At 34.7% G+C, this 19,142-nt stretch overlaps 1 protein-coding gene across 4 annotated transcripts in view; it reads right to left on the bottom strand.

The window, feature by feature from the left end:
- The window catches only part of KIFAP3 (kinesin associated protein 3), a 147,816-nt gene that overhangs the window by 82,838 nt on the left and 45,836 nt on the right, over nt 1-19,142 (bottom strand). For all 4 annotated transcript variants that reach the window (XM_025285964.2, XM_025285962.2, XM_006073110.3 and 1 more), the window contains 2 exons: nt 17,670-17,848; nt 5,864-6,026 (listed from right to left, as the gene is read on the bottom strand). In XM_025285964.2, the coding sequence (XP_025141749.2) occupies nt 5,864-6,026; nt 17,670-17,848 (342 nt within the window). The remainder of the gene's footprint in view (nt 1-5,863; nt 6,027-17,669; nt 17,849-19,142) is intronic.

Here is a 19,142-nt window from a genome sequence, read left to right as displayed (position 1 = left end):
CTATTTAGTAGTTCTCAGATAAATGAAAAGTTTTCATGAGTTTACAAATAAATATTGGTTCTTCACATGGCAAAACATCACAGTAACTTTTCATATTATTTTTCAACTTATTCTACAAGAAAAATTTTGTGTATATTTTTATGAGGGATGCTTTTTAGCCGTCATCTTCTACTTACCCAGAAAGATAAGCCAAGAAGTTACTAAGGCAAGGTAACTGTAAACATCTCAACAGAATTACTTTGCTTTCAATCAGTTTTTACAGATTAGCCAAAAATAGAGGGGAAAACTTTTAAGATCATCAATTTCTAGTTATATAATGTAAGGTTAAAATAATACTAGCTCTTCACTCTCCCTAGTGTAGCAAAATCTGATGCCCTAGGAATTAACAATATTTCAAAGAAAATAATGAAGCAACACTTTGAAAGAATGAGTGAAAGGAAGTAAAAAGTTTTCAGTTGCTCTTCCTATTCATTTTCTTCATTTCTCTACTTTATGACAATTCCAAGGACTTCACTGCTTCTCAGTAACAGCCTAAACTTCACATGTTTTTTATGTATTTGTTGAAAATAATCGTATTTCTTTGACTGTTATATCTCATTTGGTGGTATCCTTTTTCCAGTTTTATTCATCTAATGGACAAGTTTTTCTTTTCTAATCTAGTAACTCTCCTGAATGCTAGACCTTTTTCTATCTGTTCATCAAACATCTTTGTTGAAGATATCTTTAACATGTCTGAAATTAAATCTATCACTGATGCCCTCAAATTACTTCTTTTATACTTCTCTATTTCTGTTCCTAGCAGTAACATTCTAACAGTCATTGAGTGTTTATGAATAGTTTATCATTATCCATATCCAAATAGCAGCCATGTCACATTAAATTTACCTATGATATATCTAAGCTATTACAAATCCTAAAATATGATGCTGTTTAAGTGCTGCACTCAATATGCCAGCAAATTTGGAAAACTGAGCTGTGGACACAGGTATGTCCACATGAATGGACATAGGACCTGGAAAAGGTCAGCTTTCATTCCAATCCCAAAGAAGGGTAATACCAAAGCATGTTCTAACTACCACACAACTGCACTCATTTCACATACTGGCAAGGTAAAGCTCAAAATCCTTCAAGCCAGGCTTCAACAGTATGTGAACAAAGGATTTCCAGATGTACAAGTTGGATTTAGAAAAGGCAGAGGAAGCAGAGATCAAATTGCCAATATTCGTTGGATCACAGAAAAAGCACGAGAGTTACAGAAAAACATCTATTTCACTGAGTACACGAATGCCTTCGACTATGTGGATCATAACAAACTGTGGAAAATTCTTCAAGAGATAGGAATACCAGACCATCTTACCTGCCGCCTGAGAAACCTGCATGCAGGTCAAGGAGTATCAGTCAGAAGTGGACATGGAACAACGAACGGGTTCAAAATGAGGAAATGAGTAAGTCAAGACTGTATAGTGTCACCCTGCTTATTTAACTTCTAAGCAGAGTTGTTATTGTTCAGCTGTTCAGTCATGTCTGACTTTTTGAGAGCCCATGGACTGCCTCATGCCAGGCTTCCCTGTCCTCACCATCTCCTGGAGCCTGCTCAAACTCATGTCCATTTAGTCAGTGATGCCATGCAATTATCTCGTCATCTGTCATCCCCTTCTCCTCCTGCCTTCAATCTTTCCTAGCATCAGGGTCTTTTCTAATGAGTCGGCTCTTTGCATCAGGTGGCCAAAGTATTGGAACTTCAGCTTCAGCATCAGTCCTTCTAATGAATATTCAGGGTTGACTTCCTTTAGGATTGACTGGGTTGATCTCCTTGCAGTCCAAGGGACCCTCAAGAGTCTTCTCCAACACCACAGCTCAAAAGCATCAATTCTTCAGCATTCAGGATTTTTTATGGTCCAACTCTCCCATCCATACATGACTACTGGAAAAACCACAGCTTTGACTACATGGACCTTTGTTGGCAAAATAATGTCTCTGTTTTTTAATCTGCTGTCTAGACTTGTCATAGCTTTTCTTCCAAGAAGCAAGCGTCTTTATGTTCGTGGCTGCAGTCACCATCTGCTGTGATTCTGGAGCTAAAGAAAACAAAGCCTATCACTATTTCCCCATTTATTTGTCATGAAGTGATGGGACTGGATGCCAAGATCTTTATTTTTTGAATGATGAGTTTTAATGCACCTTTTTCACTCTCCTCTTTCACCTCATCACCTTCGTTTTCCACCTTAAGGGTGGTGTCATCTGCACATCTGAGGTTGTTGATATTTCTCTCGGCAGTCTTGATTCCAGCTTGTGCTTCATTCAGCCTGGTATTTCGTAAGATGTACTCTACATATTGAAAAAGCTGGTTTAAAACTCAACATTCAAAAAACTAAGATCTCGGCATCAGGTTCCAACACTTTATGGCAAATAGATGGGGAAACAATGGAAACAGTGATAGAGTTTTTCTCGGGCTCCAAAATCACTGCAGATGGTGACTGCAGCCATGAAATTATAAGATGCTTGCTCCTTGGAAGAAAAAATATGACAAACCTAGACAGCGTATTAAGAAACTGAGATATCAGTTTGCTAACAAAGGTCTTTATAATCAAAGCTATGGTTTTCCCAGTAGTCATGTGTAGATGTGATAGTCAAACCATAAAGAAGATTGAGCGCCAAAGAATTGATGCTTTTGAACTGTAGTGCTGGAGAAGACTCTTGAGAATCCCTTGGACTGCAAGAAGATCAAATCAGTCAATCCTGAAGGAAATCAACCCTAAATAGTCATTAGAAGGACTGATGCTGAAGTCCCAATACTTTGGCCACCTGTTGTGAAGAGCCAATTCATTAGAAAAGACCCTGATGCTGGGAAAGATTGAAGGCAGGAGGAGAAGGGGATGACAGAGGACGAGATGGTTGGATGGCATCACTGACTCAATGGACATGAGTGAGCAAACTCCAGGAGATGGTGAAGGACAGGGAAGCCTGGTGTGCTGCAGTCCATGGAGGTTTCGAAGAGTAGGACACAACTGAGTGACTGAATGATGAACAATACGCTATGTCTCTTTACCCTTTTCTTCTGCCTCATACTTGACATAACACCTTTTCCCTAATTGAGGGTTTCTTTACTTGTCCTGCTACCACAACAGGCTATTGTTCTCATCTTTAGACTCTAGTTTTTGTGTATCCAATAGAATGATGCCAGATTATTTTCCCTAGGGAAATACTCTGATTATGACCGAACTAGCTCAAAATCCTGTAATGATTACTATCATCAATTATATTAAGTATAACTCTTAGCACAGCCTTAAGCTTCATACTATTACATAAATGTATATGAACCTATTTTTTCAAAGTTATCTCCCACTATATTTTGAGTTATTGTTCCTCATATTTACCTGGCACCATCTATGCCTTTAGGTAATATTGACCATTTTATCTGAAATTCTTTCTACATCCTCTATTCTTCCTTCCTTTGTAAATATCATCTTGTTAAAGTGATAAGTCTATCAATATCTGTCTCAAATGGCACTTTGTAACGAAGTAACAGTATGGACACATTCTTTCTTTTAAATTTCAAAATGTCTATAGATTGAAAAATATTTTCTACAATGTTTAGCATTATGCTCTGCCCTAGTAGATTAGCAACATTTTAATGACTTAAACTGAATAAACATAAATATCACAGGGAAGTAAAAATAAATAATCTACCCTGTTTGTTATTAATGATTTAAATATTATGTTATTAGTATGTTATTAATGATTAGTGATTTAATATCTGTAAGAAGGAAATTTGTGCCTACAGAAAGGTAAGTCAGCAACACTTAAACAATGTCCACTTTATATCAAATGATAACAATGATGATGTTGGTAATAAAATGATTATAGCTAATATTTATTAAGAAAATACTATGTGTCAGGTACCATTCTAAGCACCTTGCATGCAATAGCTCATTTAATCTTCAAAATAAGTTTAAATTGGTTCTAATTATTATCCTCATTTTAGAGATGAGGAAACCAAATCAGAGTTTGGGTAATTTGCCCAATGTAACATTCTAAAAAGTATAAAGAGTAACAATTCTAATAAGACAGTCTGACTTCAGAAATGAGCTCCAGGAGAGATTAAAGAAATATTTTTTGTATTGAATATCTTATATATGCCAAAATTTACTACTTGTTAATAAAATATGAAATCAGAATCCTATGAGTAATTTCCCAAAAATCTCATTTAAATCATTCGTTTCCTAGAAGTAAGTGGATTGGATACTGAACAAAAGAGACTATGAATTATCTCAGGACAAGGACTTTTACTCATCTTCATACATTAAGAATCTAACCTGATATTTGATACATAATTCTGCTGAATTTATGATAAAAAAGGATCATATAAATTAAATTCGAGTCCCACCCATTATACTTTTAAAGTTTTCCCGTTTCCTCACTAAATGGTTGTATTGCTTTGGTTCCCCATAAGCAGTTTTTGAAAGTGCTCCTCAACAGAGTTTCTTCTAAAATGCATAATCAAAGCTCTATGCAATATTTGTGGAATGGCCAATGGATCAAATGTTCTTTGACTAACAGTCTAAAAGTTTTCCTTTTCTGAAAAAAAGAAAGTTAGAAAATAAATTTCCTTAAAACTTTTTTTTCAAAGGGACTTGGAGAACTGAAATTTTAAATTATAGTGCTCCCTACCTACTTAATCATAGTTGACTTAATATAATTATACACAGTAGCTTATTATAGTAGATAATAAATCCAACTTTGGCAGCAGATATACCTGACTTTGAATTTGGGCTTTGTCTTTTACCCACTGTAATCACAGGTAAAGATCTCAGATGAGGATTCCACAAGATAATGTATAAAGCACAAAGCAAAATAGCTGGCAAAGTAAACATTCAATAAATTTTACTTCCAGTGTTATAAAACAGTAATGATGAATTCAATGAGAAAGTAGATTCACAAATTTTAGACAACTAAGAGTAAACTTAATTTTAAATCATTCCAACCATTTCACTACATAAAATATTTGAATATATAGAGAAAGCTACAAACAAATGAAACTGCAGTGCTAAACAAACAGTTATAAAAGCTGAGTAAAAATTTGCTTTCTAGTTAAGAAAGGCAGTGGCATTCCAGGTGGAGGAAAAAGGCAGGTGGACAGGCACTTAGACATAAAAGAACTTTTGAGAGGATGGTAAGGGGATCAGTACGGACAAGGTATAAAGCATATGCTGGGGAGGAACAGGTGCCTATAAAGACAGACACTTAATAGACCAAAAAGGGTTTTTTAAATACTCTCCTAAGAAGCATTATGTACTAAGGGCATTATGTATGAGAAGCATTATGTCTGAGCACAAAAGCATTAACTCTTGAATCCACCTTTGCTATATAGGTATCTTGCTAAAAGCTAAAAGAAAATGATGTATAAATGGAATCCTCTAATATAATATTTTCTAACTAACACTATATAAAAATGACCTTTTGTACTTAATGAAAAAAAGGCTCCATAAAGGCTTGTGTATTGGTAATGAGTATTTTAAAGGTATGGCAAAATATAAGAACTCAGAGTATCTATCTACTTTAAAAAAATGCTGAGGAGAGGGTAATTTTTCCTTCTTGCTACCATGGTAGTATATTTTCACTTTGGCTTCACTTTCACAGGAGTAAATAGAGTCAAGCAGCTAAAAGTTTCTATTTCATTTCATTCTATACCACCATGGAAATCCTAGCACAGGTCATTTTTCATTCATTCTTCTTAATAATAAAGTACCTAATCAAAGAACATATACATAACAATCTTTTTAGCAGATTTTTAAAGACAGACTTAGATTTTCCAGTGATGTTGGAAATTCCAAGCAACACTATCAATTTTTAAAAAGCATACCTAAGAGTGCAGTGAGTTTGGGAAGCAGTCCAACTTGTACCATCTTATTCCTCAGTCCTGTGTCAAAGGACAGGTTTAGTAGAAGTCGGAGGGTGATATTTAGCAGATCTTCATGCTCACAAGGTATCATTTTTACCAGTTTTTCAACAATATCCATTTCCACCTATAGAAAATAATAATACAAATGCAGTCAGTCTCTATTCCCAATAAGACAAAAAAGATTACAAAGAATTATCTTTTCATTGTTTTCACCCTCATGAATATGTGTAAGTACTATGTGTTTATTACTCTCATTTTAATCTGTAAACTTCTCTGAAACCAAACTTTTGAGGAGAAAATACATATTTCCAGTTCATCCCTTCCTTCTCTTATTTCATAGCATCAACTGGAAGACAAATTACTTTGTGTTCTTGAAAGCACATTATAAACTCCACCTCCTAAGTGCCAGAACCTGTCCTAGATTAAACAAGATTCTGTTTTGGCTTTTAAGGATTCCAGTCTAAAAACAGAGCAGAGAAATGAAACAAATAATTAAAATGCAATGTGATAAATGTAGAATGTACAAAGTACTCTAGAAACAATGTGGAAAGAACTACAAGCTACCTAGAAAACACTAAATTTGAAATAAAGGTTTAAACAATGTGTAATAATTTGCTGTCTGGTAAATACATTGATAGGGTTTCCCTGGTAGCTCTGTCCTAAAGAACTTGACTGCCAAGCAGGAGATGCAAGTTCGATCCCTGGGTCGGGCAGATCCGCCGGAGAAGGAAACAGCAACCCACTCCGTATTCTTGCCTGGTAAATCTGATAGACAGAGAAGCCTAGTGGGGTTACAGTCCCTGCAGTCACAAAAGAGTTGGACAGGACTTAGCGGCTAAACAGCAGTAACAAAGACAATGATAATCTGTGTATCTGTGTGCTGAGTTGTCTCCTACTCTATATGACCCATGAAGGCTCCAATAATTTGGCCACCTGATGCGAAGAGCTGACTCATTTGAAAAGACTGATGCTGGGAAAGATGGAAGGCGAGAGGAGAAGGGGATGACAGATGATGAGATGGTTAGATGGCATCACCGACTCAATGGACATGAGTTTGAGTAAACTCCAGGAGTTGGTGATGGACAGGGAGGCCTGGCATGCTGCAGTCCATGGGGTCGTAGAGTCAGACACGACTGAGCGACTGAACTGAACTGAAAGCATCTATTTATACCATCCTTCTGATATCTCTAGTGCAAATTTTCAATGACCTCATAAAAATCACATTAATAACTGAGGCCTCAATATAATTTTTTCCTTTCATTCTATGCCAAGGAGTAAACAATTATTTTTAATGGGAATTTGACAATCCAACAATTTTTCCTTCAGATGTGTATCTATATTCCATGGACACACTGCAGTCATATCCTAGAGCTCTGCATGAAGAAGTACAAGTTCATCTCCAAAGACTCTCTAACTTTGATTCTCCCTTTCTCCCAGCTTAATCTTCCAAGCAGACTGTGGGATTCAGTCATTAACGTCACACAATAATTCCCACTTAGGCCAGTGACAAGTATTATACAGAACTGTAATTCTATTACTAGCTTCTATGGTTACAGCGAATAACTTCTTTTTTGGTTTATTTATTCATTCAACAAACGTTTCTTAACTGAGAAGGCATGTGGTTTTTACTCTAACTGTAAGAAAAACCCAAATACAAAATCACAACTTAAAAAACAAAACAGCATCGGAGCTGAGGTTGCAGGGAAATCAATTGGTCTGAAATATAAGGAAAACAGCCATACCCAAGGAGATAAGGCTAATGAGCACTGGTTTATATGCAGCAGAGCACTGAAGAAAAAGAGGGCTACCACAGAATTCAGTAGGAACACTGAACAAAAACTTTTAAACAAATAGCTTAGTTAAATGCCAAATGTGAAGCAGCCTGAGACTACAGAACTCTGAAGCTATAGATGCTCAGGGAGTTTGCAACCACTTGCAAACTCTTTTCCAAGGACCTTATCAGAGGGTCACAAGAAATACTAGGGATAGGACAGAAGATGGTAGAAAACTTCCACACCGAGTCATGGGCCTAAGAAAGGGGCATTACTGTTAACGGGGAAAAGGCACAATATCTTGTTCACATCTTTTTTCTCCTATTTCCCCCCAAAAACAAAAGACTTAAGCTTCAGGGAAGTATGGCAAATCCTGTCACATCTGAAGCATTGGTGAAGACCCACTGCAGCAAGGGGAAGCAAACAAGAAAAAAAATCCTAAGGAGAGAAGTTGACAGTATGACTTAGGAAGCCCTACTGCTGAAAATCATGGACACAGGGCAAGCCTAAAACTAGCCTGAAACTAAATTAGAACAATGGAAAAAGTTTCTTCTCTCCCTCTCCCCGCCCCTGGCACAAAATTAACAAAGCCAAGTGACAAACAACAACAGTATATTACTGGAGGAGAGTTAAAATGAATAGAAAGATTCTCTTTGAGGTACAGGCATACTGCAAAAGCCTGAAGTAGAGGGTGGAACATGAACACCTGAGAAAAATCCTCTAGCAATCAATATTCCACCAAAGACAAAATAGTGCTAGATTAATTTGAAGCTGATGATGCCTGGAGTTTAACCAAACAGTTAAACTCCTGACAAAAATGACTTAAGTCCCAACATTAAAAACCTAAAAAAGGTCTGACCATTTCCATACATAAATATCATTTATCTCACTCTCTACTAATCTACACATAGTATCCAGCTTTCAACAACAAAAAAATTATGATACACAAAAGAGCAAGAAAATAACCCACTGATAAGATAAGGCCATCAACAAAACCAGATTCAGATATGACTTGTCTAATTACTAGACAGAGAATTTAAAATAACTATGATTAATATGTTAAAGACCCTACTGGAAAAGATGAAAACCACAAGTGAATGGACAGAGTATCTCACAGAAAAAATGACACCAAAAGAATTAAATTTTAAAACACATGTGAAGGAAATCTTCAAAGGGCTCATTAGTAGACTTGTCATAGCTAATGTCAGAATAAGTAAACCTAGAGGTGGGCAGGTCAAAAAGCCACAAGTAAAAAATAAATTTAGCAATGTTTCAAGACATAAGAAGGTCGATCTACAAATTATATATCTATATTCTATCATTCAACAGCAGAAAACTGATGCTTTCTTTTTGAACAACTGTCATTACAATGGTAAAACACTTAGGTATAGATCTAACAAAATATGTGCAAAATACTGTGCTTAAAACTACAAAATCATGAAAGAAATCAAGAAAGACCTAAAAAATGGAGAGTTATAACATGTTCCTGGATTGGGGACTTCAATACGGTTAACACACTGTATCCTGCCAATAGACTCAATTCATTCTCAATCAAGATTCCAAGATATTTTGTTTTCTTTAACAAAACAGACTACTTGATTCTAAATATATATAGAAAGATAAAGAATTTGAAGTAGCCAGAACAATTCTGAAAAACAGCAACAACTTTTGAGGCCTCACTCTACCTGATTTCAAGACTTATTACAAAAGCTACAGTAAACAAGACAAACATGCATCAGCAAAAGCGTAGAAACAGATTAATGGAACAGAAAAGAGTCTAAAAATAAAATCACACTTACATGGGGCAATTGATTTTCAACAACAGTACAAAGGCATTTCAATAAGGTACAAAGACAATTTAGTGGAGAAAGGCCAGTCTCTTCAACGAATGGTGCAAGGGATATTAGAAATCCATATTCAAAACATGGATATTGATATATGTGTAAAATTATATCATATGTAAAATTAACTTAATATATAAAATTAATTAATCATATGTAAGCACCATATGGAAAATTAACTAAAAATCCATGGATCATAGACTAAAACAAAAGCAACAACACCAACACCACAAACTCTACAAAGCTTTTTGAAGAAAGTCCATGACCTTAAGTTAAGCAAAAATTTCTTAGATACAAATCCAAAATATAATCCATTGAAGTTTTTTTATATACTGGATTTCATAACAATTAAAACCTTTGCTCCTCACAGGAAAATAAAAACATGAACATAAAAGGGAGTAAATACTTGTAAAACATAATTGATAAAAGACTTATATTCAAAATACAAAAACAAGGCTCAAAAATTAATAAGATAAGCAACCCAAGGAATATATATCCTCTATATTCTTAAATTCATATTCTAGAATGACTTAGTCCCTTTTAAGCATATTGTATTTATACTAATAAAACTCAATTTAAATCATTAATTTAAAGACTTTTTATGCAAACTAAATTTCCTTTAAAATACATAACCCGAAAAAGCAAGGTCAATATTAGTGCATTTCAACAGTAAAATGAACACTTTATTTAGATAAATAATAAAATGTCACAAACAAATCAGTTATCCCTCCCTTCCGTTCTTTTTAAATAAAATTGCCACAGGCTTCATCTGTTATTAATATACTAAGTAATATTTTTCTTTCAAAAAAGCCACAGTACACACTGGTTGTTATAGCAAACTTAATAAAGTAACTTGGAGAGCTTTTTTTTTTAAATTAATTAGTATTTCCATTGCACAGAATGAAATGTAAAACGTGCCAGGTAGGACAATCATGTAGTTAAACACTAGACACTATGTTGTTCTTAAATTCAAATACTAGAACGACTTAGTCCCTTTTAAGCATATTGTATTTATATTAAAAATGAAAACAATTTAAATCATTAATTGAAAGGTTTTTTATGCAAACTAAACACAGTCTTCTAATCATGTTTTTGATTGATAAAGCCCAATCCCCAAAGCTAAATTTAATAATTTTATCTCAATAATGCCCTCTCAATTTGATGCTTCTAAAATGAAATTTAGTTAATTAGTACTTTTATTAAAAGTTCTATGCAAAGTGACAGCTTATCAAACACTTATGAGCAAATTTATTTCAGCATTTAAGTAATTATTTTTCAGTGTTTCTGAAAGCTAACATTTAAAAATTGCTTATACTGCATATCTTGCTAAAAATGTTATTTTAAAAAGCAATATAAAATGAATTTTGTCTTGGAGGCAGAGAGGAAGAGTAGGAAGCCAAATCCTGGAGAAGTTTCCTTGAGCTTATTATTTAACCTCCCTAACTCTCTGCTACTTCATCTGTATAATTAACAGTTAATCTACAAATGTAGACATAGATATTAGGTCTCATTGAGCTCTAAGAATCCTGATTCTATATAATACCCTTAGGAAAAATGAATTCTTTTCCACAATGAAAGATGAAATGCACATCATGTACACTAAAATTCCTGCCAATCAAACTATTCTTATGACTTTGGATGAATTACCTTTTCTGATCCTCAGTTTTTCCTCCCCAATAATTTGTGACATTTGATAAGATAATTTATATTGTAGCATCTGAATCTATTATTTTACCAGAAAATAATTTTTCATTATGTTTCGTAGATCATCTTTTGACAGAATAAATACATAAGAAGAAGAGTATTATCTAAATACAAATATAAGCAATGCATAGTAGATACATACTTATGGCAAATCAATTTGAATTGTGCACACTTGTTAAAGGTGAACTCATTTCAAACACATAAATGGAAGAATATATTTCAACTTACAGCAAGGGGAAACAAATACTTAGCCACACTCTAACTATACTCAGGAATATATATTAATATATCACCATGTCATATTCTTCTAGAATATAAGATCAATGAAAACAAAAACATGTTTTAGATTAATTTAAGTAAATTCAATCCTAAAACAGTATCAGACACAGTGATCTTCAATAATCCTCAGAGACCTCCAGGACAATATTAAATGCTACAACATTCGAATCATAGGGGTCCCAGAAGAAGAAGACAAAAAGAAAGACCATGAGAAAATACTTGAGGAGATAATAGTTGAAAACTTCCCTAAAATGGGGAAGGAAAAAATCACTCAAGTCCAAGAAACCCAGAGAGTCCCAAACAGGATAAACCCAAGGCGAAACACCCCAACACACATATTAATCAAATTAACAAAGATCAAACACAAAGAACAAATATTAAAAGCAACAAGGGAAAAACAACAAATAACACACAAGGGAATTCCCATAAGGATAACAGCTGATCTTTCAATAGAAACTCTTCAAGCCAGGAGGGAATGGCAAGACATACTTAAAATGATGAAAGAAAATAACCTACAGCCCAGATTATTGTACCCAGCAAGGATCTCATTCAAGTATGAAGGAGAAATCAAAAGCTTTTCAGACAAGCAAAAGCTGAGAGAATTCTGCACCACCAAACCAGCTCTCCAACAAATACTAAAGGATATTCTCTAGACAGGAAATACAAAAACGGTATATAAATTTGAACCCAAAACAATAAAGTAAATGGCAACGGGATCATACTTATCAGTAATTACCTTACACATAAATGGGTTGAATGCCCCAACCAAAAGACAAAGACTGGCTGAATGGATACAAAAACAAGACCCCTACATATGTTGTCTACAAGAGACCCACCTCAAAACAGGGGACACATACAGACTGAAAGTGAAGGGCTGGAAAAAGATTTTCCATGCAAATAGGGACCAAAAGAAAGCAGGAGTAGCAATACTCGTATCAGATAAAATAGACTTTAAAACAAAGGCTGTGAAAAGAGACAAAGAAGGTCACTACATAATGATCAAAGGATCAATCCAAGAAGAAGATATAATAATTATAAATATATATGCACCCAACACGGGAGCACCACAATATGTAAGACAAACGCTAACAAGTATGAAAGGAGAAATTAACAATAACACAATAATAGTGGGAGACTTTAATACCCCACTCACACCTATGGATAGATCAACTAAACAGAAAATTAACAAGGAAACACAAACTTTAAACGATACAATAGACCAGTTAGACCTAATTGATATCTATAGGACATTTCATCCCAAAACAATGAATTTCACCTTCTTCTCAAGCGCACATGGAACCTTCTCCAGGATAGATCACATCCTGGGCCATAAAGCTAGCCTTGGTAAATTCAAAAAAATTGAAATCATTCCAAGCATCTTTTCTGACCACAATGCAGTAAGATTAGATCTCAATTATAGGAGAAAAACTATTAAAAATTCCAACATATGGAGGCTGAACAACACACTGCTGGATAACCAACAAATCATAGAAGAAATCAAAAAAGAAATCAAAATTTTCATAGAAACGAATGAAAATGAAAACACAACAACCCAAAACCTGTGGGACACTGTAAAAGCAGTCCTAAGGGGAAAGTTCATAGCAATACAGGCACACCTCAAGAAACAAGAAAAAAGTCAAATAAATAACCTAACTCTACACCTAAAGCAACTAGAAAAGGAAGAAATGAAGAACCCCAGGGTTAGTAGAAGGAAAGAAATCTTAAAAATTAGAGCAGAAATAAATGCAAAAGAAACAAAAGAGACCATAGCAAAAATCAACAAAGTCAAAAGCTGGTTCTTTGAAAGGATAAATAAAATTGACAAACCATTAGCCAGACTCATCAAGAAACAAAGGGAGAAAAATCAAATCAATAAAATTAGAAATGAAAATGGAGAGATCACAACAGACAACACAGAAATACAAAGGATCATAAGAGAGTACTATCAACAATTATATGCCAATAAAATGGACAACGTGGAAGAAATGGACAAATTCTTAGAAAAGTACAACTTCCCAAAACTGGACCAGGAAGAAATAGAAAATCTTAACAGACTCATCACAAGCACGGAAATTGAAACTGTAATCAAAAATCTTCCAGCAAACAAAAGCCCAGGTCCAGACGGCTTCACAGCTGAATTCCACCAAAAATTTAGAGAAGAGCTAACACCTATCCTGCTCAAACTCTTCCAGAAAATCGCAGAGGAAGGTAAACTTCCAAACTCATTCTATGAGGCCACCATCACCCTAATACCAAAACCTGACAAAGATCCCACAAAAAAAGAAAACTACAGGCCAATATCACTGATGAACATAGATGCAAAAATCCTTAACAAAATTCTAGCAATCAGAATCCAACAACACATTAGAAAGATCATACACCATGACCAAGTGGGCTTTATCCCAGGGATGCAAGGATTCTTCAATATCTGCAAATCAATCAATGTAATACACCACATCAACAAATTGAAAAATAAAAACCATATGATTATCTCAATAGATGCAGAGAAAGCCTTTGACAAAATTCAACATCCATTGATGATCAAAACTCTCCAGAAAGCAGGAATAGAAGGAACATACCTCAACATAATAAAAGCTATATATGACAAACCCACAGCAAACATTATCCTCAATGGTGAAAAATTGAAAGCATTTCCTCTGAAGTCAGGAACAAGACAAGGGTGCCCACTTTCACCATTACTATTCAACATAGTTTTGGAAGTTTTGGCCACAGCAATCAGAGCAGAAAAAGAAATAAAAGGAATCCAAATTGGAAAAGAAGAAGTAAAGCTCTCACTGTTTGCAGATGACATGATCCTCTACACAGAAAACCCTAAAGACTCCACCAGAAAATTACCAGAACTAATCAATGACTATAGTAAAGTTGCAGGATATAAAATCAACACACAGAAATCCCTTGCATTCCTATACACTAATAATGAGAAAACAGAAAGAGAAATTAAGGAAACAATTCCATTCACCATTGCAACGGAAAGAATAAAATACTTAGGAATATATCTACCTAAAGAAACTAAAGACCTATATATAGAAAACTATAAAACACTGGTGAAAGAATTCAAAGAGGACACTAATAGATGGAGAAATATACCATGTTCATGGATTGGAAGAATCAATATAGTGAAAATGAGTATACTACCCAAAGCAATTTATAGATTTAATGCAATCCCTATCAAGCTACCAACAGTATTTTTCACAGAGCTAGAACAAATAATTTCACAATTTGTATGGAAATACAAAAAACCTCGAATAGCCAAAGCGATCTTGAGAAAGAAGAATGGAACTGGAGGAATCAACCTACCTGACTTCAGGCTCTACTACAAAGCTACAGTTATCAAGACAGTATGGTACTGGCACAAAGACAGAAATATAGATCAATGGAACAAAATAGAAAGCCCAGAGATAAATCCACGCACATATGGACACCTTATCTTTGACAAAGGAGGCAAGAATATACAATGGATTAAAGACAATCTCTTGAACAAGTGGTGCTGGGAAATCTGGTCAACCACTTGTAAAAGAATGAAACTAGAACACTTTCTAACACCATACACAAAGTAAACTCAAAATGGATTAAAGATCTCAACATAAGACCAGAAACTATAAAACTCCTAGAGGAGAACATAGGCAGAACACTCTCTGACATACATCACAGCAGGATCCTCTATGACCCACCTCCCAGAATATTGGAAATAAAAGCAAAAATAAACAAATGGGACCTAATTAAGCTTAAAAGCTTCTGCACATCAAAGGAAACTATTAGCAAAGTGAAAAGACAGCCTTCAGAATGGGAGAAGATAATAGCAAATGAAGCAACTGACAAACAACTAATCTCAAAAATATACAAGCAACTCCTACAGCTCAACTCCAGAAAAATAAATGACCCAATCAAAAAATGGGCCAAAGAACTAAATAGACATTTCTCCAAAGAAGACATACAGATGGCTAACAAACATGAAAAGATGCTCAACATCACTCATTATCAGAGAACAGCAAATCAAAACCACTATGAGGTACCATTTCACACCAGTCAGAATGGCTGCGATCCAAAAGTCTACAAGTAATAAATGCTGGAGAGGGTGTGGAGAAAAGGGAACCCTCTTACACTGTTGGTGGGAACGCAAACTAGTACAGCCACTATGGAGAACAGTGTGGAGATTCCTTAAAAAACTGGAAATAGAACTGCCTTATGATCCAGCAATCCCACTGCTGGGCATACACACTGAGGAAACCAGAAGAGAAAGAGACACGTGTACCCCAATGTTCATCGCAGCACTGTTTATAATAGCCAGGACATGGAAGCAACCTAGATGTCCATCAGCAGATGAATGGATAAGAAAGCTATGGTACATATACACAATGGAGTATTACTCAGCCATTAAAAAGAATACATTTGAATCAGTTCTAATGAGGTGGATGAAACTGGAGCCTATTATACAGAGTGAAGTAAGCCAGAAAGAAAAACACCAATACAGTATACTAACACATATACATGGAATTTAGAAAGATGGTAACAATAACCCTGTGTACGAGACAGCAAAAGAGACACTGATGTATAGAACAGTCTTAGGAACTCTGTGGGAGAGGGAGAGGGTGGGAAGATTTGGGAGAATGGCATTGAAACATGTAAAATATCATGTATGAAACGAGTTGTCAGTCCAGGTTCGATGCACGATACTGGATGCTTGGGGCTAGTGCACTGGGACAACCCAGAGGGATGGTATGGGGAGGGAGGAGGGATGAGGGTTCAGGATGGGGAACACATGTATACCTGTGGCAGATTCATTATGATATTTGGCATAATTAATAAAATTTTGTAAAATTTTAAAAATAAAATAAAATTAAAAAAAAGAAAAAAAAAGAAAATGATGCATACTAAATATTTTTGGGTAAAATAAAATTTCATGTATTTCAAGTATCAGAATTCAAGGCATTTAATAAACCTAATTAATCAGTCTCAGGTGTTCAAAGAGCACACCATGTCATTCAATAAGCATAAGTTATTTCCTAGCTCATTAGATTTTAAAAGAAGGGAAAAATACAGGTAGAAATACTATATATTTAGACTATCTGAAGGAGAATCCATTTATACTGATAATACACAGTCACCTAATGACTTGTAATAGCATATAGTTCTAAAAGTTTCCAATCAAGTTAAAGCCAATGACCCAATAGTTTCACTCCTAGAAATCTATCCTAAGAAAACAAACAGAATATAGACAAAAATGCATGTACAACTGTGTCCACTGAAGTCTTATTTACAATAGCTAAAAGTATAGCAACTTCAGCATCTGAAGGCAAGGTATGGTTATTGTATGACCTCTTTAACATAACATCGTTCTTACAAAGACTCTTTAATGACATGGAAAAAAAGCAGATAATTTTTATTCTGTCTTTATTTATTTACTTTTTTGTTGTGCCTTGTGGCATGTGAGATCTTAGGTTTCCCAACAAGGGACAGAACTGCACCCCTGCAGTGGAAGTGCAGAGTCCCAGCCACTGGACCACCAGAGAATTCCCTATTCCATCTGTACATCTTTCTGTATTATATATACTTTTAAGCTGGAGAAATAATATATGATCACTTTGTACCATTTATCAAAAATAACTGCATCAATACAAGATGGCAAATGGGAACCTACTGTAGTGATACAAAAATGAAGATGGTACAAATAAAGAGCGCATTAACTAAAACTGGGTCTGGGAACAGAATGAAAGGATAGCCTCAAGGGATCTATCAAGCAGAATCAACAGGCTGCAGCTACCAACTGGAACAATAAAGAAGGAGGAGGCTGGGCTAAACTATACTGCCACACACTAATACCAGAAATGCAGGAGAAAAAAGAGCTTAGGGGAAAATACTAAGGCCAGATGACTCTGAATCACAATCTAAAGTTAAAATTACTTTCTATATATTATGTTTAATATGGAAAGATTCATTCTGTATATTAGGAAAATATTTTATTCAGAAAATTTCAATTATCTGGATTATTAACTAATATGAAATATATTTCCTAATGAAGCTACTTAAGTGAATTACTGCTATTATAACTTTTTTATTCAGAATTATCTTAATCGGGGGATAATGTGTTTACTTTTATCAAAATATTCTAACTTGAAAATGGTGAACATGGACTGTTTCAACATAAGTTACCATGTCATTTTTATTCTCCATGAAAATGCTGAGTTTCTTCAAAAATGACACAACTAGAATAAGCAGCTCAAAATTGTCCCGATCAAGAGCCTTCACCAGCATGTGAACTATGTTCTTGTTCCTCATCTTCAGCTCTGTACGTGTATCCTCAGCAAGATTCAGAAGCAAATAAAGAGCAACTGGAAAAATAAAATAAATGAGAGTTAAATAACTGGTACGTCGAATCAACAATTTAATAAAACATTTCTACTCACTAAAGTGACAGATGTAGTTCTAAGAAGATAATGTTATCTTTAAAATTTTAACTAGCTATTCATTAGAAAATTATTAACATTGATATATATGCTATAATAAACAAAGCATATATATATAATAATATTTTTATGATGTTGAGAAAGACACAATAACCAAAATAAGACAACGATTCCTACCTTTTTCAAGATAAACGTTTCATGGTAATCAAATGTCAAATAAAGGTACATATTAGAAAATAATAAAACAGGAAAATAGAGAAAAATAATTTTATACATGTGGAAAACAAGGTAAAATTTCAACACACAAGGGCTGCTGTGTTAAAAAAATGTACAGTATAGCCAGAGCTAAATTTAAGGATGTACATGCTAAGTCGCTTCAGTCATGTCCAACTATGTGACCCTATGGACTGTAGTCTGCCAGGTTCCTCTGTCCATGGGATTCTTTAGGCAAGAATACTAGAGTGGGTTGTCATGCCCTCCTCCAGGGAATCTTCCCAACCCAAGGACTGAACTAGCCTCTCTTACATGTCCTGCATTGGCAGGTGGGTTCCTTATCACTAGTGCCACCTGGAGAGCCTGAATTTAAGGATCCTAAACCTATTTTTCATATTCATATGGGTCTTGCCCCAGTAGTATGGAATAGTTTTAGACTAAATAGCTGCTCGTGTCCAAACTAACAAATCTTAAGAGCAAGATCAAAAAGGATTAAACTGTTTCAAAGTAATCTAATTATGCCTCAAAATAAAGCTCACAAATATTTATAGGAATAAAATAATATTCATCACCTAACAATGAAAATTTCACATAGCCTCGCCTCCAATCAAAGATTATTAACCATTCAAAAAAAGCAGGAGGGACTTCCCTGGTGGTCCAATGGCTAAGATTTGGAGCTTCAGTTCAATCCCTGGTCAGGAACATAGATCCTGAATGCCCCAACTATCATGTGAATCACAGCTAAGACCCAGCACAGTCAAATTAAATAATTACCTAATTACTTTTTAAAAAGCAAGAAAACACAATCTATAAGGGGAAGAAAAATCATCCAGTTGAAAGTATCCCAGAACTGACACCCCAGTTAGAATGATAGAACAGGAATATTAAAAGTCATATAACTGTATTTCAAATGTTCTAAAAGTTAAGTAGAGACATGGAAGATGTACATAAAGTTAAATCAAATGTCTAGCAATGAAAACTGCAATACCTGATATTTGTATACTAA

Source organism: Bubalus bubalis, chromosome 5, assembly GCF_019923935.1.
Source record: "Bubalus bubalis isolate 160015118507 breed Murrah chromosome 5, NDDB_SH_1, whole genome shotgun sequence".
NCBI lineage: Eukaryota > Metazoa > Chordata > Mammalia > Artiodactyla > Bovidae > Bubalus > Bubalus bubalis.
The sequence above is the reverse complement of the archived record's forward strand: the minus strand, read 5'-3'. Positions and strand labels throughout refer to the sequence as shown.